Here is a 26,036-nt window from a genome sequence, read left to right as displayed (position 1 = left end):
CTCCTCCAGATCATCTATATAAATGGTAAATAGCTGAGGCCCCAGCACCGACCCCTGGGGCACCCCACTAGTCACCAACCGCCAATCCGAATAGCACCCATTGACCCCCACTCTCTGCCTCCTATTTGACAACCAATCCTCTATCCACGCTAACACCCTACCCCCAACTCCATGTCCTCTGACCTTCTGCAGTAACCTCTTGTGAGGTACCTTATCAAACGCCTTCTGAAAATCCAGAAAGACCACATCCACCGGCTCTCCTCTATCCACCGCCCTAGACACATCCTCATAGAACTCCAGTAAATTTGTCAGACACGACTTCCCTTTAATGAAACCGTGTTGCGTCTGCCCTATCAAGCAATTCCCTTCAAGATGCCTCGCAATTTCCTCCTTAATGACGGATTCTAACATTTTACCTACCACAGACGTTAAACTAACCGGCCTGTAATTCCCCGCCTTTTGCCTGGCACCCTTCTTAAACAACGGCGTAACATTAGCCGTTTTCCAATCCTCCGGCACTTCCCCGGAATCCAGCGACGTCTGGAAAATAACCACCAAGGCATCCACTATCACCTCCGCCATTTCTTTCAGAACCCTCGGATGCATTCCATCCGGTCCTGGGGACTTGTCCACAATCAGCCCCTCCAGTCTGTCGCGCACCACCTCTCTAGTAACAGTAATGTCATTAAGACCCTCCAGTCCTACCACCTTTCCATCGCTAACACCCGGCAAATTATTCACGTCCTCCTCCGTGAAGACAGAAACAAAAAAGTTATTCAAGACCTTAGCCATATCCCCATCCCCTACCACTAGGTCCCCTTTCTCATCCGCTAAGGGACCAACGTTCACCCTAGCCAGCCTCTTCCTTTTTATATATTTATAAAAACTCTTGCTATCCTTTTTTATATTAAGCGCTAGCCCAGCTTCATAGCTTCTTCTACCCTCCTTTATCAACTTTTTTGTCAATCTTTGTTGACATTTAAACCTTTCCCAATCCTCTTCTCGCCCACTGCTCTTAGCTACTCTAAATTCCTCCGCTTTTAATTTAACACTTTCCTTCACCTCCTTCGTTATCCACGGCTTATTACCTCTCTTCCTACTGTCCTTTTTAACCATCGGAATAAATTTCTGCTGAGCACCAAGAAAGATCTCCTTAAAGATCCTCCACTGCTCCTCAGCAGACCTACCTTCCAACGCGCTCCCCCAGTCCACATTCGCCAATTCTTCTCTCATCCTACCATACTCCCCTCTATTCAAACAAAGGACACGTGTCCGGGAACCCACTTTCTCCTCCTCCATCTGCAACAGAAACTCCACCATACAATGATCACTCTCTCCAAGAGGATCCTTCACCTCAAGGTCCCTAATTCTACCCGCCTCATTACATAGCACCAGATCCAAGATAGCTCGCTCCCTCGTCGGCTCCAACACACACTGTTCCAGGAAACTATCCCGGCAGCATTCCAAGAACTCCTCCTCGAGCCCACCTCGTCCAACATGGGGGGATTTGATTTATTATTGTCACAAGTATTAACATACAGTAAAAAGTATTGTTTCTTGCACGCTATGCAGACAAAACTTACTATTCATAGAGAAGGAAACGAGAGTGCAGACTGTAGTGTTACAGTTATAGCTAGGGTGTAGAGAAAGATTGAATTAATGCAAGATAAGTCCATTCAAAAGTCTGACAGCAGCAGGGAAGAAGCTGTTCTTGAGTTGGTTGGTACATGACCTCAGACTTTTGTATCTTTTTCCCGATGGAAGAAGGTGGAAGAGAGAATGTCCAGGATGCATGGGGTCCTTAATTATGCTGGCTGCTTTGCCAAGGCAGCAGGAAGTGTAGACAGAGTCAATGGATGGGAGGCTGGTTTGCGTGATGGATTAGATTACATTCACGACTTCTTGCGGTGTTGGGCAGAGCAGGAGCCATACCAAGCTGAGATACAACCAGAAAGAATGCTTTCTGTGGTGCATCTGTAAAGGTTGGTGAGAGTCGTAGTTGACATGCCAAATTTTCTTAGTCTTCTGAGAAAGTGGAGGCATTGGTGGACTTTCTTAACTATAGTGTCGGCATGGGGGGAACCAGGACAGGTTGTTGGTGAAAACTTGAAGCACTCGACCCTTTCTACTTTGATGTAGACAGGGGCATGTTCTCCTTTACGCTTCGTGAAGTTGATGACAATTTCCTTTGTTTCGTTGACATTGAGGGAGAGATTATTGTTGCCGCACCAATTCACCAGATTCTCTATCTCATTGCTGTACTCTGTCTCGTCATTGTTTGACATCTGACCCACTACCATGGTGTCATCAGCAAATTTGAATATCAAATTGGAGGGGAGTTTGGCCGCACGGTCATAGATGTACAAGGAGTATAGTAGGGGGCTGACAACACAGCCCTGTGGGCACCGATGTTAAGGATTATCTTGGAGGAGGCGTTTTTGCCTATTCTTATTGATTGTGGTCTGTGAGTTAGGAATTTCAGGGAATTACCTGCTGCACCTGCACACCAACTTCTTGTGATTCATGTACAAAGACACCCAGGTCCCTCTGCACAGCAGCATGCTGCAATTCTTTACCATTTAAATAATAGTCCATTTTGCTGTTATTCCTACCAAAATGGATTTACCAACATTGTAGTGCATCTGCCAGACCCTCGCCCACTCACTTAGACTATCTATAGCCCTTTGCAGACTTTCAGCGTCCTCTGCACACTTTGCTCTGCCACTCATCTTAGTGTCACCTGAGAATTTTGACACCCTACACTTGATCCAAAACTCCAAATCATCTATATAAATCGTGAACAATTGCAATCCCAACACTGATCCTGTGGCACACCACTAGTCACTGATTGCCAACTGAAAAAACACAGATTTATCCCCACTCTTTGCTTTCTGTCAGTTAACCAATCCTCCAGCATGCTAATACATCACCCGTAAGACTGTGCACCTTTATCTTATGCAGCAACTTTTGGTGCGGCACCTTGTCAAATGCCTTCTGGAAATCCAGATACACCACATCCACAGATTCCCCATTGTCCATTGCGCATGTAATGTTCTCAAAGAATTCCACCAAATTAGTCAAACATGACGTGCCCTTCATGAACCCATGCTGCATCTTACCAATGGGACTATTTATAGCCAGATGTCTCACTGTTTCTTCTTTGATGATAGACTCAAGCATTTTCCCTACTACAGAAGTTAAGCTAACCGGCCTATAGTTACCTGCCTTTTGTCTACCTCCTTTTTTAAACAGTGGTGTCACATTTACTCTTTTCCAATCTGCGGGAACCACCCCAGAGTCCAGCGAATTTTGGTAAATTACTCCTACTGCATTTGCTATTTCCTCCTCCATCTCTTTTAGTACTCTGGGATGCGTTCCATCAGGGCCAGAAGACTTCTCTACGTTTAGCCCCGTTAGCTTGCCCAACATTATCTCTTTCATGATAATGATAGTTTCTAGGTCCTCACCTACCATAACCTTCTTGTCATCAGTTTTTGGCATTGTATTTGTGTCCTCACCGCAAAGACTGACCCAAAATATCTGTTCAATGCCTCAATCATTTCCTCATTTCCAGTTATTACATCCCCCATCTCACCCTCTAAAGGACCAATGTTTACTTTTTTCATTTTATATATTTGTAGAAACTTTTGCTATCTGTTTTTATATTCTGAGCTAGTTTACTCTCATAATCCATCTGACTTTTCTTTATAGCTTTTTTTGTGGCTTTCTGTTGACCTTTAAAGGTTTCCCAATCCTCTACTCTCCCACTAATCTTTGCCACTTCATATGCATTTTTTTCAATTTGATATCCTCCTTTATTTCCTTAGATGTCCATGGCTGATTATCTCTTTTTCAACAGTCCTTCCTTATCGCCAATAGATACTTTTGCTGAGCACTGTGAAAATTCGCTTTGAAAGTCCTCCACTGTTCCTCAATTGCCCCATCATAAAGTCTTTGCTCCCAGTCTACCTTAGCCAATTCCTCCCTCGTTCCAATGTAGTCTCCTTTGTTTAAGCACAAGACACTGTTATTTAATTTTACCTTCTCACACTCCATCTGTATTTTAAATTCAACCATACTGTGATCACTTCCAAGAGGATCCCTAACTATAAAGTCATTAATTATTACTGTCTCATTACACAGGACCAGTTCTAGGGTAGCTTGCTCCCTTGTAGGTTCCTTTGTATACCGTTCAAGGAAGCTATCGCGGATACATTTTATGAATTCCTCTTCAAGGCTGCCTTGACCGACCTGGTTTGACCAATTGATGTATAGATTACAATCCCCCATGATAATTGCTTTACCAGTTTTACACGCATCAGTTATTTCTTTGTTTATTTCTCACCCCACGATTATGTCATTATTTGGTGGCCTATAGACTACGCCTATCAGTGACTTTTTCTCCTTCCTATTTCTAATTTCCACCCAAATGGATTCAACCTTTCTTCCCATAGAACCTATATCATCTCTCACTACTGCCCTGATGTCATCCTTAAGTATCAGAGCTACACCACCTCCCTTACCTTCCTGTCGGTCCCCCTGAACAGTCTGATATCCCTGGATATTTCACTCCCTGTCGTGACCATCTTGCAACCATGCCTCTGTAATGGCCACCAGATCATATTCATACTCAATGACTTGTGCCACCGACTCGTTTACCTTGTTTCAAATGCTAAGACATTCAGATAAAGTGCCCTTATGCTAGTTTTTGTACTCTCTTTTTGAATTCCAACACTTCCATTAATAACATCCTGTTGTTCCCTTATACTTCACTAAATGATGGATTTAGGTTGAAGAAATATTGATGAATTCTCCAGTATATTTTGTAACTGTTGCACACAGCAGCCACCTTGCATTGGTGGCAGAGGGAAATCTTGAAATCCATTTCTAGCCAGTAGGGGATTGGATGAGGCCTAAGTCGCACGAAAGCCGACTGATAACAGTAGAGGGCACAATTGAGCCCGTGCAGGTCTCGGTTTTGGAAGCAGTAGAGACTTATCACACAGTTTCTGCTAGATACAGCCAGCCTCCATGGCCTTAAACCCCATTCCCCAGCTGGACCAATCTCCCCTTGCACCTCGTCCCCAGCCAGACCAATCGCCACCCCCTCCCCTCCCCCTCTCCCATCCCTAGTTGATGGCTATGTAGAGTGACAGCAGTCATTTACTTCATTCCAAGGTAAATCTTTCTCTGTTTCTAAGAATAGATGGTTATGTTGACAGAATTGGATGAAGCGGAATGGGAGGAGGCTGGTCTGGAACATAAGAATGGCATAGACCCTTGGGCCGAATGGTCTGCCTGTGTGTTGTAAATTCTATGTAATGCAATGTTAGGGTGAAGTACTGATGGTCATAGTTCTACCACTGAACAATTGAGAGCGTCACAGGATTTTAATTAACACGACATTAGTTTAATGCAATTTTGCTCTATAAAAATTATGAAAAAGTGAAACTTGTATTAGTCACTGTTTTTATGTGTGTAAGTGAAGGCTGGTTGCAACATCGGGATAACCACAGGTATCAGTGAAAGTTAATCTTATTTCTAGGCATATTAGCTGAGGGAGGATTGCTCACTAGGACATGGGGGAAAAGTCCCTGTCCTGCTTCAGGTAGTGCCACTGATTTAGTCTGAACAATACCACATTTGAATCTTTGTACTGGCACCATCACGGATAAATCATGTGTTGCTGTTAAAGGAACCGTGTTCACTATTTGAAATGTAAGTGCACCTACTGTCACTGTTTTGGATGATAACTATGCTGTGTTTGTTTGCTTTGATTACTTGTTCGGAGTGCAGCAGCCGATTAGGGCTGAGCTAATTGTACTAATGGTCAGGATTGTTGGCAGTTCGAGTTGTAAAGAACATAGAACATAGAAAAACTACAGCACAAACAGGCCCTTCGGCCCACAAGATGCACCGATGATATCCATACCTACTAGGCTTACCTATAACCCTCAATTATAGTTGTTAGTCTATGTCATTGCGAAGACAAGTCAAGTGAGGGACATGAGGTTTCCCAACAGTGAGTGAGAGAACACCAAATTGATGCTTGTTGGAAGATTATCAAGCCCCTGATTATAGTATTTCTTGAGGTATCAGAGCAAGCCAATCCAGCTTTCCTAGTTAGATGGTTTCAGAGCAGCTGAAGGTAGGAAGATGAGAAAGGAGAAGGTTTGGAGAAGGTTTTGGGAGTTCCAGGAGACAATGTGATTGATCTTTATTTTAAGGAAAGGTAGAACTTGCATTGGTAACAGCCACTTCTATCTCCTCAGGACATCCCAATGTGTTTCACAGCCAACTGAGTATTTTGTAATGCTGTCACTATCTGTCAACAAATATGACAGCTTTATTTCCTCAGTGTTAGGTCTTTTGAATTTGATAAATGACCTTTTTAATTTTTGGGTTTGCTTGAGGGGAAGGATGTTGGATTAGGTACGAGGGGGAAAGTTTGCTGCTTCTCTGTAACGTTTCTCTCTTATAGTTTCTGAATCCTTACCAGGCCAATCCCCCTAGAGCACCTAATGCCTCACCAATGTTCTCATGAAAGTTTAATACAGATAGGAAATATACTGTAAATGGCAGAACCCTTAAGAGTATGGATAGGCAAAGGAATCTGGGTGTACAGCTACACAGGTCACTCAAAGTGGCAATGCAGGTGGAGAAGGTAGTCAAGAAGGCATATGACATGCTTGCCTTCATCGGCTGGGGTATTGAGTTAAAAATTGGCAGCTTTCTAGAATCTTAGTTAGGCTGCACTTGGAATATAGTGTTCAATTCTGGTCGCCACACTACCAGAAGGATGTGGAGGCTTTAGAGAGGGTACAGAGAAGATTTACCATGATGTTGTCTGGTATGGAGGACATTAGCTCTGAGGAGATGTTGGAGAAGCACTGGAGCGATGGAGGTTGAGGGAAGACCTGATAGAAGTCTAAAAGATTATGAGCGGCATGGACAAAGTGGAGACCATGATGTGGAGATGCTGGTGTTGGACTGGGGTAAACACAGTAAAGTCCAACAGGTTTATTTGGTATCACAATGAACTCCCACTCCCACTCACTAGATGAAGGGGCGGCGTTCCGAAAGCTAGTAGCTTGTGCTGCCAAAAAAGCCTGTTGGACTCTAACCTGGTGTTGTGAGTCTTCTTACAGAGTGGATAGTCAGAAGCTTTTTCCCAGAGTGGAAGAGTCAATTACTAGAGGGCATAGGTTTAAGGTGCAAGGGACAAGCTTTAAAAGAGATGTACGAGGCAGATTTTTTTATACAGAGAGTAGTGAGTGCCTGGAATTCATTGCCGAGGGAGGTAGTGGAAGCGGATATGGTAGTGACTTTTAAGGGGCGTCTTGACAAGTACATGAATAGGATGGGAGTAGAGGGATATGGTCCTCGGAAGGGTAGGGTGTTTTAGTTAAGTTGGGCAGCATAGTCGGCTTGGAGGGTCGAAGGGCCTGTTCCTGAGCTGTAATTTTCTTTGTTCTTTGTTCTTCCATGCAAGTCATACTCAAAATGAGTTGAGAAATTCTTTTAATTAGATCATCAGTGCCATATTGTCCATAGAGCAGCAAGGTGGCACAGTGGTTAGCATTGCTGCCTCGCAGCGCCAGGGACCCGGGTTCAGTTCTGGCCTTGGGTGACTGTGTGCAGTTTACACATTCTCCCTGTGTCTGCGTGAGTTCCCTCCAGGTGCTCCAGTTTCCTCCCAGACACCAAAGAAGTGCAGATTAGGTGGATTGGCCATGCTAAATTGTTTCTTAGTATCAGGGAGACTAGCAGGGTAAGCAGGGTGGGGTTATGGGGATAAGGCCTGGGTGGGATTGTTGTTGGTGCAGGCTTGATGGGCCGGATGGCCACTTTCTGCACTGTAGGGATTCTATTCTGTTCTATATTGAGAATTGCTTTTCAAGCTAAATTCAGGGGCAGTTGCACAGAAAGGTAGTGATGTTTTTACAAAAATAGAAAATATACACAAGTACACACACACCCAGATGCACCTTATTGTTCCCCAGTTAAGCGTGATTTACATCCCATGTCTAACGGTTCTCTGTTCCTCTTTGATAGGTGTTGCTATTAGCACGTATGCTAAGTACTGCTACCGTAAACTGCAGAAATCGGCTCTGACTGGAGCAAAGAAGGTAACGGAGTTTCTCTTCTATTTCCCAGTATAAATTGTGCTGATGTGTTAATATGAATCTACCTATTTGTGCTTGATCACTTGTACTGGCCTTCACAAGCCCAAAGGACAAAGCTCCCAATGTTTTGAGAGGAATGATGTTAAGAGGGAGAGGGGAGGGGAAGGGTGATTGCTTGTGTCGAAACATATTGATCGCTGAGCTAGGATTGATAACCAGGATACAGAAGTGATTGGTTCGATGACAACCCGATAAAAGGATCCACTCATTCAAATCCAGCTAGGTGTGAGAGCTGAGTGACCTTCACTAGAGATCATAACACAAGAGCTCCGGCTGGGGGTGAGTGACAAACATAATATACATTCGATTATATTGAGCTAACAGACAACTCGTTTAATATCAATACAAGCTGTAACACAGGGGCATTAGTTAGGCACTGTTGAGGTTATATTAACATCGATGCAAAAGTGGAGTACTGTACTGGTCTTACTATGTTAATTCAAGACCTTTGAGAAAGTTTGGAAGAACTACATTGCTCAGCAAAGCATTTAGACGACGAATTTGAGAAAGAGCTTTGGCTCGCCTAGTTACTCTCTGACTGATAGTTCAGGTGAAATGAGAATTTGCAGCAAAGGGGCTTGCTTGAGGTAAGTAATAAATACAATGGTCAGAACTTCATGATGCAGCACACTAGAGTTACAATATTTTATATGTATCATCTTCACCTGAATGAGTTCCGGTGGGGATTGCTCCAGGAGCACTAGACACACACCAGGATCTGAGTGAAGCTGCCTTTCTGCATACTTAAAAGGAGACAATGTGACTGTAGAGGACAAATCTGCTTCTACCCTGACTAGTGCCCAGCCACACTGAGCCCTGGTTCTAATCTAACCCACTCAGTCAGATGCTTATTCTACAGCCCTTTAAGGTTATAAGAGTAAAATTATGAGGACAGGTTATATAGACCGGGTTTGTATTCCCCTGAGTGTCGAGGTTAAGGGGTGACTTAATCAAAAAGCAGAGTATTGTGGATGCAGGAAATCTGAAATTAGAAACTGAAAATGCTGGAAAAGCTCAGCAGGGAATGGCAGCATCTGTGGCAAGAAACAGATTTAATTGAGGTGTTTAAGATGATTAAGAATGATTTAGTAGGATAGATAGAGACAAACTATTGCTCCTGCTGGAGGAGAACGGAACAAAGTGGGGGGGTTTCATCTTAAAATTAAAGCTAAGTTGCTCAGGTGCAACGTCCAAAACAATGTCCAATACTTGACACAAAGGAAACTCTTCCTCACGCTCTATTATTGAAGCAAGGAATCTGTTGAGAATTTCACAATTGAGATTGATATTTTTGTTCAGAAAGTGTATTAAAGGATATGGAATCCAGGTTGGTCGATGCAGTTAATATTCAGGTAAGCCATTAATGGTGAAACAGACTCTAAGGGGAGTGGGTGATGAATGGCCTTGTTCTTGTTCCTATATCACTAGATTTTGCTCTGTTGAAATTTGTTTCCTCCCCAGTGGGTCCAGTTAAAATTCTCAGTAGATGGGAGGGGTCATTTTCAGCACCAGAATTCAGGCCCGTTGTAGCACAGGAGCTGATAAGCTGCTGGTTCAGTGCACAACAGGGGATTGTACCCCGGACATGTTGGTGCAAACACAGTTGTGCTGCATGCTCGAAGGAGCAGATATCTGCTCCTATTGTATGGGAGAGATTTTTTTTATGTTTAAACAAAAGCACTGAATGTGAACTGGCTGCAAATTGGAAACAAATGTGAGCCTACAGCTCCAGAGGATTTGAGCTGGCAATTGAAATCAATGTAAGGTTACCATCTCCTGCAGCAGATGTTAATCCTGCCATCCTTCATTCCACCTTTTGACTGCTAATTTGTCTCGCATCAAACAGGAGAAAATGATTGTAAACCCTTTTCTTCCCAGCCCTTAATCTGCATCCGTTAAAGTCTGCCTTAATGAAGAGCAAGTGTCCCTTTCAACAGAGATGTTTTATTGAGCATGAGAGTGTGCTCTGCACCTCTAGTGTGTAATTGCCTTATCAAAGCAGAAGTAGAAATTGAATTAGACGCAACTTTGCATAATCAGTCTCGGCCAGATTTAAGAGTGAAGAGACAAACAGCTTCACAGGAGACTGACTAGTTACTTTCTAAAGGACCTTAAAACAATACAATTGCCTTTCATATTCTCAGCAGGTCACGATTCATTTTCAATGATTTTATTGCTTTTATTATGCAGTCACTGGTGGAATGTTGGTGAACGTGTTCCCACATGTTTGCCACACAAGGTCCCACAAATGAATGAAATGGCCAGAGCATTTATCTGGTTTTTGGGGTCTGACAGAGAGAGGACATGTCCCCTTTTCTTTGTGCTCTGCCACTTTTCTTTCGACTCACGTCCAACCCTTGTTGCCCGTGTGATGGTATTGGTTTGGATCTTAAGGGGCATCACAGTCGCTGTAACCAGACTAAGATCAGTAAGAAAAGCCTGCTGTAGCTGGTGTCACAGCTAATACACAGGATGAATCGTGGTGGTTTGCAGAGATCAATCATCACAGCCTCAAATCTTCAGCCACATAAATGACCTTCCGTTTGTCAAGATTGGAACTGTCTGTTACTGAATCTACATTGTTCTCAGAACTGCTGCAATAATGGGACAGCCCACATCAGCCTGGACAGCATCTACTCTTGAACTGATGAGTGACTGATCCTTCATGCCACAATATGCCAAACAATGACTATTTCCAACAAGAAAATACCCAAACAAGCTCCCAGGAAGCATCAGTATCTTTACCAGGAGCTTTACTAAACCAGACCAGGGACTGGACAAGTAATTCACCTCCCTTCACCTTAAAGCTTACAAGGCCCAGGTCAGGAGTGTGGCGGAAATTAACCATTTGCCTGGATAAAAATAGCCACAAGCAAACTGAAGCTCAACACCATCCAGGGTATATCATAGAATCTTACAGTGCAGAAGGAGGATATTCGGCCCATCGTCTGCGCTAACCACAATCCAACTCAGGCCCTATCCCCATAACCCCATGCATTTATGCTAGCTAGTCCCCCTAACACTAAGGGGCAGTTTAGCATGGCCCATCCATATAGTTCTCTGATCGCCATATCTACCACTTGCCCCCATCCCCAGTACACTGTGGCTGCAATATTTATTGAAAGGATGCCCTGAAGCAATTCTCCAAGATTACTTAAGAAGCACCTGCCAAACCCTGTGCCCTCTATTACCAAGCCAAAATAAAAAGATGTGGAAACAATTGTGGGTTAGGGAAGAGGCAGACATCATAGACAGCGGAGGAGTGCAGGATAAGCCAGAATGCAAAGAGACTGGAAGAGAAGTCACAAACAATTAGGAAGGCAAAGAGGAACTATGAAATAGAATTAGCAAAACCATAAAACAAAACAGTAAATAAAATATTTTACATATCAGTAAAAAAGGAAGACTGCGATGGGGACAGAACCATTAGGGATGGGCAGAATAATATCATGGGTAACAATAGAGCTTGGGCAGAAATATTAAATAATTATTTTGCATCTGCATTTACCAAGGACATGGGACAGGTGGCCATGACATTGAATTATATGATTAATGAATAAGTGCATTAAAATAAAAAAGAGATACATTCAATAAACTTAACACACTCAAAGAGGATGAAGTGCCTGATCTGAATGGTTTACATCCATCCATTGAGAAGAATCTCTTGAAAAAAAACCTGGGGGAGAAGTGTTACTGCTCATATGTAATAATTGGTTAGAAAATGGTGTAGTGCCAGAGGTCTGACAGATAACAATGTAATTCCTATGTTTCAGAAGAAGGACAGAGCCGGGAATTATTGACCAGTCAGCTTATCATCAGTGGTAGGAAAAATAATGGAATCAGGAGAGAATGGAAGAAAATTTAGAAATATAATCGTGTATCTTCAGCGTAGATTTCAAAAGGAAAAATTCTGCTTTCCTAGTCTTATTAAATCGTTGAGACAAAGTAGACAAATGGCAATGCAGTAGATATAATTAATTTGGATTTTCAAAAGGCTTTTCAATGTCTCATAATAGAGTAATGAATAAGGTCAAAGTATGTGGAGTCAGGAGGCAAGTGGCGGAATGGATTGCTATCAGGTTATTCAGAGTGGCAGAAGTTGTTCCGTGGGGGTGTTCCACAAGGATCAGTGTTAGGACACTGCTGGTCACATTTACACCAACTCTTTGGACTTTGGAATCAAAAACACAATTTCAAAGTTTGTAGTTGACACCAAATTGAGGAATAGTCAATACTGAGGAGAACTGCAACAAATTATAGGAGGACATTAATAAACTTTCATAATCAGCAAAAGTTTGTCAGGTGAAGTAGAACACAGATAACTGAGGGAGTACATTTTGGTAGGAAGACTAGGGAGATCACATTATTTAGAAGGTACAAGTCTAGTTGGGGTAGAGGAACAAAAGGATCTTTGAGTAGAAATAGACCGTCACTAAAAGCCACAGGTTAGCGAGCCCACAAAGATAGCAAGCTTGGCACTGGATTTGATTTCTAGAGGGAGAAAATTGAAAAGTAGGGAAGTCATACTGAACCTGTATTAAGAACATAAGAACATAAGAAATAGGAGCAGGAGTAGGCCATCTAGCCCTTCGAGCCTGCCCCGCCATTCAATAAGATCATGGCTGATCTGTCGTGGCTCAGTTCCACTTTCCCGCCCTCTCCCCATAACCCTTAATCCCTTCTCTTATCAAAAACCCATCAACCCGCTTCTTAAAAATATTTAGCGAGGCAGCCTCCACCACTTCAACGGGCAGAGAATTCCAGAGATTCACCACCCTTTGAGTGAAGAAGTTCCTCCTCAACTCCGTTCTAAACCGCCTCCCCTTTATCTTGAGGCTGTGCCCCCTAGTCCTACTGTCTTTTTTGAGCGGGAAGAGTCTCTCCACCTCTATCCTATCCATCCCATTCATCATCTTATACGTCTCAATGAGATCTCCCCTCATTCTTCTAAACTCTAACGAGTACAAGCCTAGTTTATTCAGCCTCTCCTCATAGCTCAATCCCCTCAACTCCGGTATCAGCCTAGTAAACCTCCTCTGCACTCCCTCCAGGGCCAAAATATCCTTGCGCAGGTGCGGCGCCCAAAACTGCACACAGTACTCCAGCTGCGGCCTCACCAATGCCCTATACAGCTGCAGCAAGACCTCCCTACTTTTATATTCAATCCCCCTCGCTATGAAGGCCAGCATCCCATTCGCCTTCCTGACCACCTGCTGCACCTGCAAGCTGGGTTTTTGCAACTCATGCACAAGGACCCCGAGGTCCCTCTGCACCGTCGCCTGCTGCAGTTTTTCGCCACGTAAGTAATAGTCCTTCCTACCATTCTTCCTACCAAAGTGGACCACCTCACACTTGCCAACATTAAATTCCATTTGCCATTTCCTGGCCCATTCGCCCAGCCTATCTAGATCCTTCTGCAGACTCTCCACACCCTCCGCACAATTTGCCGTTCCCCCAATCTTGGTGTCATCAGCAAATTTCGACACCCTGCACTCGGTTCCCTCCTCCAGATCATCTATATAAATGGTAAATAGCTGAGGCCCCAGCACCGACCCCTGGGGCACCCCACTAGTCACCATCCGCCAATCCGAATAGCACCCATTGACCCCCACTCTCTGCCTCCTATTTGACAACCAATCCTCTATCCACGCTAACACCCTACCCCCAACTCCATGTCCCCTGACCTTCTGCAATAACCTCTTGTGTTGTATTGAATTTTAGGTAAAACACACAGAGTAATGCATGCATTTCACTATTTAATAAAAAGGATATTGAGACACTGGAGGAATTGCAGTCATTTATTAAGGTGCATGGATGTGCACATCAGGAAAGGGAGTGATACACTGCGTCTCCTGAAAAAAAGAGTGCTGAGGGTAACCTAACAGAGGTATTTAAAATCCTGAAAGGTTTTGGTAGAATGGAGAGAGAGAGAGAGAGAATGTTTCCTCTTGTGGGGAAGAGCATAATGGGAGATCATCAATATTAGATAGCCAGCAAGAAATGCAATAGGGAATTCAGAAGGAACTTCTATTGGGGAGATGATGGTGTAGGAGTAATGTGACCGGTCTAGTAATCCAGAGGTCCAGACTAATACTGTGGGGATTTGGGCTCAAATCCCTCTACAGCAGCTGGTGGAATTTAAATTCAATTAATTAAAAAATAACTAAATCTAGTCTTATTAATGGTGACCATCTATCATCTCCAATTTATCATCGAGTGCTCTAAAAAACCTATCTGATTTACTTAAGTCCTTATCCAGTCTGGCCTATATGTGACTGCAGATCCACAGCAATGTGGTTGACTCCTAGCTGCCCTCTGAAATGGCCTAACAAGCCATTCTGTTCAAGTGTAATTAGGAATGGGCAACAAATGCTGGCCCAGCCGGCAATACCCACATCCCGTGAAAGAATTAAGAAAAACAGGTGAGAACGTGGAATTCGCTGCCCCAAGGTGCGGTTAAAGCAAATTATATGGATGCACTAAAGAGGAAACTAGACAAACAAATGAGGATGCAGGGAGTCAGTGTTTACAATGGTTGTTTTAGATGAGAACATTTGGGAGAAGACTTGAGTAGAGCATAAACAACAGGATAGACTGGTGAGGTTGAATGGCCTGTTTCTGGACTCTTGTCTCTATGAATTACTGACCAAGCACCATTCTGAGAGTACCTTCAGCACACAGACTGCACTGGATCGCCACTACCTTTTGGGCAGTAAGTGATTGGCCAGGCATATAGCCTCACCGCTTATAACATGGTTCGATTGGTAAAGACTGAATGCAATTAAGTTAACAAGACCTACAAGTGTTACAATTAAATGTTGCAGCCTGTAAATGGAAAGGGAAATCAGCTCCATTTCTCACTGCTGTTTGCACTATTGATTATTAGAAGGTAAAGTATATTTGTGCAAACATCAAATGAGGACCCAAGCAAGCTCACCTGTAATTTATTCTTCATAACATTATAACACAAACACACAGAGCAGGCACCTTGTTGATTAGATTTAGGTATGAATAAAGAGCCAATTAGGTAGGTATCTGCTACTGGACTAGAATACGTAAGTGAAGACCTGATTTTTTTTATGTATATATACACAAACATCTCGTAAGAACATAAGAAATAGGAGCAGGAGCAGGCCATCTAGCCCTTCGAGCCTGCCCCGCCACTCAACAAGATCATGACTGATCTGTCGTGGCTCAGTTCCACATTCCCGCCCTCTCCCCATAACCCTTAATCCCCTCGCTTATCAAAAACCCATCAACCCGCTTCTTAAAAATCACTCAACTCCACATTCCCACCTACCTCTAATAACCTTTCACCCCCTTGCTTATCAAGAATCTATCTAGCTTTGCCTTAAAACTACACAAAGACTCTGCTTTCATCACCTTTTCAGGAAGAGTTTCAAAGACTCAGGGCGCTCTTGGGAGAAAATAATTCTCCTCATCTCTTAAACAGGGGATGCCTAATTTTAGATTTCTACAAGAATAAACATCTTCTCCACATCCACACTGTCAAGACCCCTCAGGATCTTGTATATTTCGATCAAATCACCTCTAATGTTCTGAACTTCAGTGACAGCCCTAGCCTGTCCAACTTCTCATCATAAAACAACTCTCCCATTCCAGGTAAACCTCCTCTGATTCTCTGAACTGCTTCCAATACATTTACCTCCTTCCTTAAATAAGGGGACTATTTCTGTACACAGTAGTCCAGGTGTGGTGTCAACAATGCCCTGTGTAACTGGAGTATAACCCATCTACTTTTGTAATCAATTCTCCTTGTAATAATTTATAACGTTATATTACTTTTCTATCAACTTTCCTAGTTGCTGTATCTGCATGCCACACCTGGAGTACTCTGAGCAGTTCTGAGAACCAAACATTAGGAAGATTATATTAGCCTTGGAGAGAGTGCGGTGTAAATTTACTAGAATAATTCTTGGACACCAAGGGTCAAAATTTGAGGAGAGATTAAACAAACTCGGATTTTATTGCCTGGAATTTAGAAGGTTAAAAGGTGATTGGATCGAAGCTGTCACAATATTAAGGGGAACAGATGAGGTAGATAGAGAGAAATTAAAACGGAGCCAGCTCTTTCAAGAATGAAATTAGGATATTATTCTTCACACACACAGTGAGAGAAGTTACAAACATTCTGCAGGTGACGTTTGATGCTGGATGAATTGTAAGTTGTAAAACTGTGATTGATTTTTGCCTCATACCTTTAGTTAACAAAAATCAATTTGCCTTTGCCTCATACCTTTAGTTAACAAAGGCAAATATATAGAATTAGATCACAGACCAGCTCATGACCGCAGCAAATGGCAGGAGAGACTGGAGGAGCTAAATGGCTGCCTCCTGTTCCTGTGTTCCCACACCAATGAAACTACCCTGAGTGAGATGTCACTTCTGTGAAGCGTATTAGTGGGATCCTGGCAATGTAAAGACTGCTTTATCAGCAACAAGAAAAGAAAGGAGAAAAATAGACAAAACAATTTGTATTTGGAGTAGGTTTACCTGTTGTAAATATATAGATAGCATCTTTAAATATAATAACTGTAGTCTAAAGGATCCTAAATAATAAATGGAGTGGCTTGTGGATTTAAATTGCTTATGGGTGCCTTAATGTAATTCTTGAATGAGTTAATGGCTTATCTATTGTAATTGCTTCAAAACCTATTTATCGAGTGATTCCAGCAGGCTCCAATGTTTCCCTGTTGGTTATTCTGTGTGAATCCAATCAAGCTCCCTTTTGCTTATTGAAATGTTGGAATTGTTGATTGTGGCTTTGTGGTTAAGAATTGTATTGTCATTGGGAACCTTGTCTTGAAAAGCATTGAGTGCTTAACAGTGGGACATTGAAACAAAATGTTGACAATTTCTGTTGTTTAAACAGCTGGGAGACTCATTTTCTTCTCCCAATGAGCAAGATTAATGGTTTACATTTATGATTCACTGGTACCCCTGGTGGTACGAGAAGAGAAAGACACTGAAGTTGCTTTTCTAGGAATCGGAACTTTTGTGTTTTGGAACAGACACGACAATTAGATGTCTTCACTAGAAATGCTTAGTACCGGTAATTGACTCTCTGGATTGAATTCTGGACGATTGCCAGTGGCAGGAATGGAGCTGGATGGGCCCAGAATTTCTCAACAAGCCATTTTTAAGGAGGCCAGTTTAAAGAGGAAATGTGTACCCACCCGCAAGCAACAGGAAGCCAGCAGCGGTCTTAGGTTTCTCTTGCAAGCTGACTAAAATTCTCCTGTTGTGGCGGCCAATACTCAGCCAATAAAAGGAGGTCCCGTCCCTGCAGTAGACCTGGAGGTATTGTTCTAGGTTCCCCTACCCCCTGCCCACCCTGTCATTCCCGCTGCCATTGCCAGAAGCCCTTTCACAAGTCAGCCTATGCCCGCAGCTGTGACCGTTCTTATTCGCAAAGATTTTAAAAGTCTTAAGGCTCCCTCTTGCATCCTTGACTGCAATGGCAGGCTGCAGCTTTCTCACTGCTTGGATGGTCTTCTATTGGCCGTCTAAAGATGGGAGCCCACATTTACCATCTTTACCCGGACAGTGAGCAAGTTCCATGGCTCCTAACCAACAAAAATCATACCAGCCCATGCTCTGAGACATTGGGACCTGGAAATGATCCCAATACCACAGCCCCGACCAAAACAAAAATCTTGCCCAATATGTTTATATTTGTACTGTTAAAATTTACCAAGCCTTTGTGCTTCCTGCTTCTATTTAGCTACAAATAAATGTCTTTGATTGTTTCAGCCTAGAAATCTAATATGTAATGTTATGATCCAGTGGCAAGGGCCATGCAAACCAAATCCCAAAGGGAAACATGACCAGTTATCACAGCTATTTTCTATTTGTGCTTTACTACAAGAAGATATGTCTACCAAAGTCAGGAGCCACAAATCCCAGTGACACTCTCAGAAATTTCAAATGTCCAATTAAAACATTTTATAAGTAAAGAAAACTTAAGCACACAAGATTACATTTAGAGTTAAAATTAGTCTCCTAGAACATTCCCCAAAATATTCTTACCTGTTCATATGTTAGACTCTCAAATAAACACCCCTTTAGGTAATAAACTTAAAGATATTTAATCTATTGAAAGATCCAGTAATATTACCACAAGGCACATACTGCTGTTGCTGTAGGGAAGAGATGTCTCAGGAATTCTCTCTCTCCCTCCCACTCTGCTCTGAAAAGTTCCAAAAACTTTAAAATGAATCCTGCTTTCTGAAAAAACAGTCAGACATTTTCTATGTCAGCTGAAACTACTTCACAGTTCGCTCCCAGCACAGAGCACACGCCAGGAGGTCTTAAGTGGCCATTTTCCAACACAGCTCTCAACTTCTCTTTAAATATTTTATTCTCTTTCATGTATTCCCATTGTCCTCCTCCTGCTTTGAAATTTACCTTTCCCATGACATAAAAACCTTTTCTGTTCTCCTTATGGCCACCACTTTCAGGAAAAATCAAATTTAATAACTGTGTCTTATTTCTTTATGACTGTGATAAGTTGGCCATAAAAAGATAGTTGAAAGCGTTGTGATATTCAATCTTCTTCAGTTATAAAAATATTGAAATACAGTACAGCATGGACTCAGAACTGGAGACAGCTAGTTTCACAGGTCCCACTTAATAAGACTCGACCTGTGAAAGCCTGCACTACCATAACGTCACTCATGCATGCTCATACCCGCTAAAGACATACGTTCAAACGAGAAGATGCGTACTATAATACTTTGTAACAATGACCTTTACCCAGTTGTAAACCGTTATTTATTTCTCCCTGAAATTTAACAACGGAGCCCAACAAGCCTTCTTTATCTCCTGATGCAAATTTCTACCTATGTCTTATTTACCTATAGAATATCCAACACGACCCTATTCACTTCAAATATGTGCCTTTCACACCTAGACCCTTTGATGTTCTAAACATAAGAACATAAGAGATAGGAGCAGGAGTAGGCCATCTGGCCCTTCGAGCCTGCCCCGCCATTCAATAAGATCATGGCTGATCTGTCGTGGCTCAGTTCCACTTTCCGGCCCTCTCCCCATAACCCTTAATCCCCTCTCTTATCAAAAACCCATCAACCCGCTTCTTGAAAATATTTAGCGAGGCAGCCTCCACCACTTCAACGGGCAGAGAATTCCAGAGATTCACCACCCTTTGAGTGAAGAAGTTCCTCCTCAACTCCGTTCTAAAACGCCCCCCCTTTATCTTGAGGCTGTGCCCCCTAGTCCTACTGTCTTTTTTGAGCGGGAAGAGTCTCTCCACCTCTATCCTATCCATCCCATTCATCATCTTATACGTCTCAATGAGATCTCCCCTCATTCTTCTAAACTCCAACGAGTACAAGCCTAGTTTATTCAGCCTCTCCTCATAGCTCAACCCCCTCAACTCCGGTATCAGCCTAGTAAACCTCCTCTGCACTCCCTCCAAGGCCAAAATATCTTTGCGCAGGTGCGGCGCCCAAAACTGCACACAGTACTCCAGCTGCAGCCTCACCAATGCCCTATACAGCTGCAGCAAGACCTCCCTACTTTTATATTCAATCCCCTTCGCTATGAAGGCCAGCATCCCATTCGCCTTCCTGACCACCTGCTGCACCTGCAAGCTGGGTTTTTGCGACTCATGCACAAGGACCCCGAGGTCCCTCTGCACCGTCGCCTGCTGCAGTTTTTCGCCCCGTAAGTAATAGTCCTTCCTACCATTCTTCCTACCAAAGTGGACCACCTCACACTTGCCAACATTAAATTCCATTTGCCATTTCCTGGCCCATTCGCCCAGCCTACCTAGATCCTTCTGCAGACTCTCCACACCCTCCGCACAATTTGCCGTTCCCCCAATCTTGGTGTCATCAGCAAATTTCGACACCCTACACTCGGTTCCCTCCTCCAGATCATCTATATAAATGGTAAAAAGCTGAGGCCCCAGCACCGACCCCTGGGGCACTCCACTAGTCACCATCCGCCAATCCGAATAGCACCCGTTGACCCCCACTCTCTGCCTCCTATTTGACAACCAATCCTCTATCCACGCTAACACCCTACCCCCAACTCCAAGTCCCCTGACCTTCTGCAATAACCTCTTATGAGGTACTTTGTCAAACGCCTTCTGAAAATCCAGAAAGACCACATCCATCGGCTCTCCTCTATCGACCGCCCTAGACACATCCTCATAGAACTCCAGTAAATTTGTCAGACACGACTTCCCTTTAATGAAACCGTGCTGCGTCTGCTCTATCAAGCAATTCCCTTCAAGATGCCTCGCAATTTCCTCCTTAATGACGGATTCTAACATTTTACCTACCACAGACGTTAAACTAACCGGCCTATAATTCCCTGCCTTTTGCCTGGCACCCTTCTTAAACAACAGTGTAACATTAGCTGTTTTCCAATCTTCCGGCACTTCCCCGGAATCCAGCGATGTCTGGAAAATAACCACCAATGCATCCACTATAACCCCCGCCATTTCTTTCAGAACCCTCGGATGCATTCCATCCGGTCCTGGGGACTTGTCCACAATCAGCCCCTCCAGCCTGGCAACCCAACTGCCTTCAGTTGAATTAAATTAGTGTCAAACACATACATACGTATAAGATAGTGAAGGGGACAGATAGGGTAGAGGTAGAGAGATTCTTCCCGCTTAGAAAGGATAGCAGGACTCGAGGGCACAGCCTCAAGATAAGGGGGAGCGGCAGTTTCGATCGGAGTTGAGGAGGAACTTCTTCACTCAAAGGGTGGTGAATCTCTGGAATTCTCTGCCTGTTGAAGTGGTGGAGGCTACCTCGCTAAATATATTTAAGTCACGGGTAGATAGGTTCTTGATAGACAAGGGAATTAAGGGTTATGGGGAGAAAGTGGGAAAGTGGAACTGATCCACTTCAGATCAGCCATGATCTTATTGAATGGCGAGGCAGGCTCGAAGGGCTAGATGGCTTACTCCTGCTTCTATTTCTTATGTTCTCAGAAACACACACACACACAATAAGCCTGCTTCACCGAATAACACAAACGCCAGAAATATATTTTTTTCACAGTAATTGATATGCCACTTATCGCATGCATCTGCATAATCCAGTATTAATACAAATAGAAAGCTTAGAACTGGAACCAGGCTGTTCGGCTCATCTGTAGTTCTGTGTGGGCGATTATGCTCCACACAAACCTCCTCCCACCCCTCTTGGTCTAGTCCCATTAGCATAGCATGTTCTTTCCTTCTCGTGTGTTTCTATGCCTCAACTACTCCCTGTAGTAGTGTGTTCCACCTCTGCATAAAGATGTTTCTCTTCACTGGTTTAATGAGTGACCATCTGACATTTAACACTTCTAGTTTTGAACTCTCCCACAAGTGGAAACATCTTCTCTACGTCTACCCTATCAAACCCCTTCATTATCTTTTATGTTGCCTCTCAGCCTTTTCTTTTCCAAAGTAATTACCACCTCCCCTCCCCCCACTCTTCCGACCCATTAAATATTTTGTGATAGGTGTGACTTCTCAGTGCTTCTTTATTCTCCTCAGGAATGCCTGTGTAATTTGTAGTAGTTTAATGGTTCATCTTTGGGCTATGCAGTTCTGCAGGAGCCAGATTATGAGGAAACTGCAACATGGCAGGTGGTGAAGAACCTGATCCACTTTGTTATCTGGGCTCCTGCAAAGCTTGCTGTGAATCTGTGAAATTACAGTGAAGACCTGTAATCACAACTGTATTTCTGACCAGTTTTCATTGATGGTGAGAAATATTATTGATTAGTGTGTGTGTGTGTTTCATTACCAGCTTGACGCCTGCCGGCATGTTTTTTCAGTCAAATATTTTGTTCTATTTTTAATTTATCCACTGGTTGAAGTCCTGAGAAGATTTCACTTCAGAAATCAGTTTGGACAGAGAGGATAAAAGTCTTCTCTATTTCCACTGGCTGGAACCTGAAGTGAAATGAGTTTTGGACATCGTTAATCCATCCCCAGCACCCCAAAGTTGTCAGTTCTATCTGGAACTAGTTCATCCAGAAAAATCATAATGATAAAGGCATCAAGAAATGGGCTTTGTTGGTTTACTTAGAGGAAAGCTGCAAGAATTATTTTGTTTAATTTCTGCTGTTTAATTTTCCTCCTTTTGCCTGGTTACACTCACTATCTTCATGATGCGCACCTAAAAGTGTGGTGGTTATCTCAGGAAAGTAATGACTCAGAAAGTAATCTGGAAATAAAACATAACTGGTGTCAGTAGATGTGGACATGAAGGTGTTTGATTGTTATAAAAATGCATCTGATTCACCAATATCCTTTAGAGAAGAAAATCTGCCATCCTTACTCAGTCTGGCCAATATATGACTCTTGTCTTACACTATTGTGATTGATTGAACATGTTAAACTGCTACCAAAGTTAAAGAAGCAAGAGATACCCAAGTGGTCTTTCCTAAAACCAGCAGTAGCCAACTAATGCAGCCTCATATCATAAAAAGTCAATTGTGGGGTTGAGGCCATTAGATATAGAAGCAGAATTAGGCCGTTAGGCCCATCAAGTCTGCTCCACCATTCAATCATGACTGATATGAGTCTCATCCCCATTCTCCTGCCTTCTCCCCGTAACCCTGGATCCCCTTATTAATCAAGAAGCTATCTATCTGTATCTTAAGACACTCGTTGACTTGGACTCCACAGCCTTCTGTGGCAAAGGGTTGAAACAATTCCTCCTCATCTCAGTTTTAAAGGAGCATCCCTTCACTCTGAGGTTGTGCCCTCGAGTTCTAGTCTCTCCCACTTGTAGAAACATCCTCTCCACATCTACTTTATTCAGGCCTCTCAGTATTCTGTAAATTTCAATTAGATTCCCCCCCTCCCTCCGCCATTCCTTCTGAATTCCATCGAGTGTAGACCCAGACTCCTCAACCACTCTCATATGACTGGGCCCCCTCCAAGGTTAGCACATTTTTCCTTAGGTATGGGCCCAAAACTGCTCACAATATTCTAAATGGGGTCTGACCAGAACCTTCCTCAGCCTCAGCAGTACATCCCTGCCCTTGTATTCTAGCTCTCCAGAAATGAATGCTAACATTGAATTTGCCTTCCTAACTGCCAACTGAACCTGCGTGTTAACCACAGAGTCCTGAAGCAGGACTTCCAAGTCCTGCCAAAGGAAAGAAAGAAATCACCTTTATGCAGCAACTCTCACATCCATGGTAAATCTCAATGACTTTTAACTGTGCATTTCTTTTGCAGTGGGATTGAATAGAATTGGTCTCTACTGTCTGAAGTTTAGACGAGTGAGAGGCAATCTCATTAAAACATAGAAGCATCTGAGAGGATTTGACAGGGTAGATGCTGAGAGTCATTTCTCTTGACTGGAGGGTGTAGAATGAGCAGTAACAGTCTCAGGATAAGGAATCCATCATTTAGGACTGAGATGAGGGGAAATTTCTTCACCATGTGTTTCTCTAGCCGAGAGATACTCAATCATTTGAGTATATTCAAGACAACTGCTGCCACTCCTTGTAGCTACCCTAACCAAGAGAACAGCTGTCCTGGTTTGTCACACTCACCTGTCTCGCAGTCCCCTCACACATAAGACCATAATAAATATGAACAGGAGTAGGCCATTCGACCCCTTGAGCCTGTTCCACCATTCAATAGGATCAAGACTGATCTGACAACATTCCTCATGTCCACTTTCCTGCCTTTTCCTTGTAACCCTTGAGCCCTGACTGATCAAGAATCTATCTATCTCAGCATTAAATATGCACAAGACTCTGCCCCCATAGCTGTGTGGAAAGGAGTTCCAAAGACTCTCACCCCTCTAAGAGAAGAAATTCCTCCTCATCTCAGTATTGAACTGGTGTCCCTTTATTCTGAGATTCTGCCCTCTGGTCCTAGACTGTGTCAGGATGGGAAACATCCTCTCAGCATTTACCCTGTCAAATCCCCTTAACAATTCGACGTGTTTCAACAAGATCACCTCTCATTCTTCTAAATTCCAATGAATGGAATCCCAATCTGTTTAACCTCTCCTTATAAAACAATCCCTCCATTCCGGGGATCATCCCTATGAATCTTCTCTGAACACCAATGAAGTAATATCTTTCCTTGAGATAAGGTGACCAAAGCTGATATTCCCTGTAGTTCACCTGAAACCACTCTGTGATATCCATCATTCTGGGCTGACCCTACTGCCCTCCATTGTGCCCAGCAGAGGTGATCTCTGTAATTTCTTACCTCTGATCAAATGGCTGAAATATTGATCTTTACTGGGTGCCACTTTTTAGAGGCTTTGCTTTTGCAATTTCAAGACTGAGGTTGATAAATTCTTGAGTTCTAAGAAAATCAAGGTAAGTAGGACTGGGTGGGAAAATAAAATTGAGGTTGAGGCCAGCCACGAACATAGGTAAGTGGCGGAGTCTGTTCAAGGGTTGTATAGATCCCGTTTCTTACGTTAGTGTTTTAATGTAAAACTGCCAGTGTTGTTATAGACGCCCTACAGTGCAGAAGTAGGCCATTCGGCTCATCAAGTCTGCACCAACTCTATGACAGCGCATCTTTCCCAGGCTCATCCCCCCTACCCTATCGTTGTAACCTCAAATTTACCCTGTTAACTCCCCTAACCTACACATCCTGGGACACTAAGGGGCAATGTATCATGGCCAATCCACCTAACCTGCACATTTTTGGACTGTGGGAGGAAACCGGAGCACCCAGGGTTCTTGGGGCTGTGAGGCAGTAGTGCTAACCACTGTGCAACCATGTTGGCAAACGTGGCAATCAATTTGTATATAGTGAGGGCTCAGGAACAGAAGACTAAGGAAATTTGGCATGTCAGCTACAGGTCTCACCAAATTTTATAGATGTAACATAGAAAGTATTCCTTCTGGTTGTATCACGGCTTGGTATGGCTCCTGCTCTACCCAGGACCGCAAGCAATTACAAAAGGTCATGAATGTAGCCCAATCCATCACACAAACCAGCTTCCCGTCCATTGACTCTGTCTACACTTCCCCTGCCTCGAGAAAGCAGCCAGTGTAATTACTGTCCTTGTGGAGTTTGCACATTCTCCTTGTATCTGCGTGGGTTTCCTCTGCAAAGAGTGTGGGTTAGGTTGATTGGCCATGCTAAAATTGCCCCTGTGTGTCCTGAGATGCGTAGGTTAGAGGGATTAGTGGGTAAATGTGTAGGGGTATAGAGGTAGGGCCTGGGTGGGATTAGGCGACTAGGGGATTTTCACAGTAACTTCATTGCGGTGTTGATGTAAGCCCACTTGTGGCACTAATAAATAAAGTGAAGTCACACAGGATCAGAGGAGAGCTGGCAAGGTGGATAAAGAACTGATTTGGGCACAAACGGTAACAGTAGTGCTTTTCTGAATGGAAGGCTGTGGCTAGTGATGTTCCACAGGGGATCAGTTCTGGGACCTTTGTTGTTCATTGTATATATAAATGATTTGGATGAAAATGATTTGGATTAGTAACTTTGCAGATGACACAAAAATTGGTGGAGTTGTTGATAGTGAAGAGGATTGTCAGAGGATACAGCAAGATATAGACTGATTGGAGACATGGGCAGAAAAATGGCAGATGCAGTTTAATTTGGACAAATGTGAGGTAATGTAGTTTGGAAGTTCTAATGCATATATGAATTATACAGTCAATGGTAGAACCCTTAGGAGTATTGACAGCAGAGGGATCTGGGTGTAGAGCTACACAGGTCACTGAAAGTGGCAATGGAGGTGGAGAAGGTGGTCAAGAAGGCATACGGCATGCTTGCCTTCATTGTTCGGGGCATTGAGTAAATAAATGGCAGGCCATGCTGCAGCTGTATAGAACTTTAGGTCTCATTTGGAATAT

At 43.3% G+C, this 26,036-nt stretch overlaps 1 protein-coding gene across 3 annotated transcripts in view; it reads left to right on the top strand.

Annotated features, from left to right (window-relative positions):
• arhgap39 (Rho GTPase activating protein 39) overlaps nt 1-26,036 on the top strand; it is a 485,625-nt gene that overhangs the window by 418,999 nt on the left and 40,590 nt on the right. For all 3 annotated transcript variants that reach the window (XM_080182707.1, XM_080182708.1, XM_080182709.1), the window contains one exon: nt 8,056-8,129. In XM_080182707.1, coding sequence (XP_080038833.1) covers nt 8,056-8,129 — 74 coding nt within the window. The remainder of the gene's footprint in view (nt 1-8,055; nt 8,130-26,036) is intronic.

This window comes from Carcharhinus amblyrhynchos, unplaced genomic scaffold, assembly GCF_965287045.1.
Source record: "Carcharhinus amblyrhynchos unplaced genomic scaffold, sCarAmb.v2.hapA scaffold_81, whole genome shotgun sequence".
NCBI lineage: Eukaryota > Metazoa > Chordata > Chondrichthyes > Carcharhiniformes > Carcharhinidae > Carcharhinus > Carcharhinus amblyrhynchos.
This window is presented reverse-complemented; position numbering and strand designations above follow the sequence as displayed.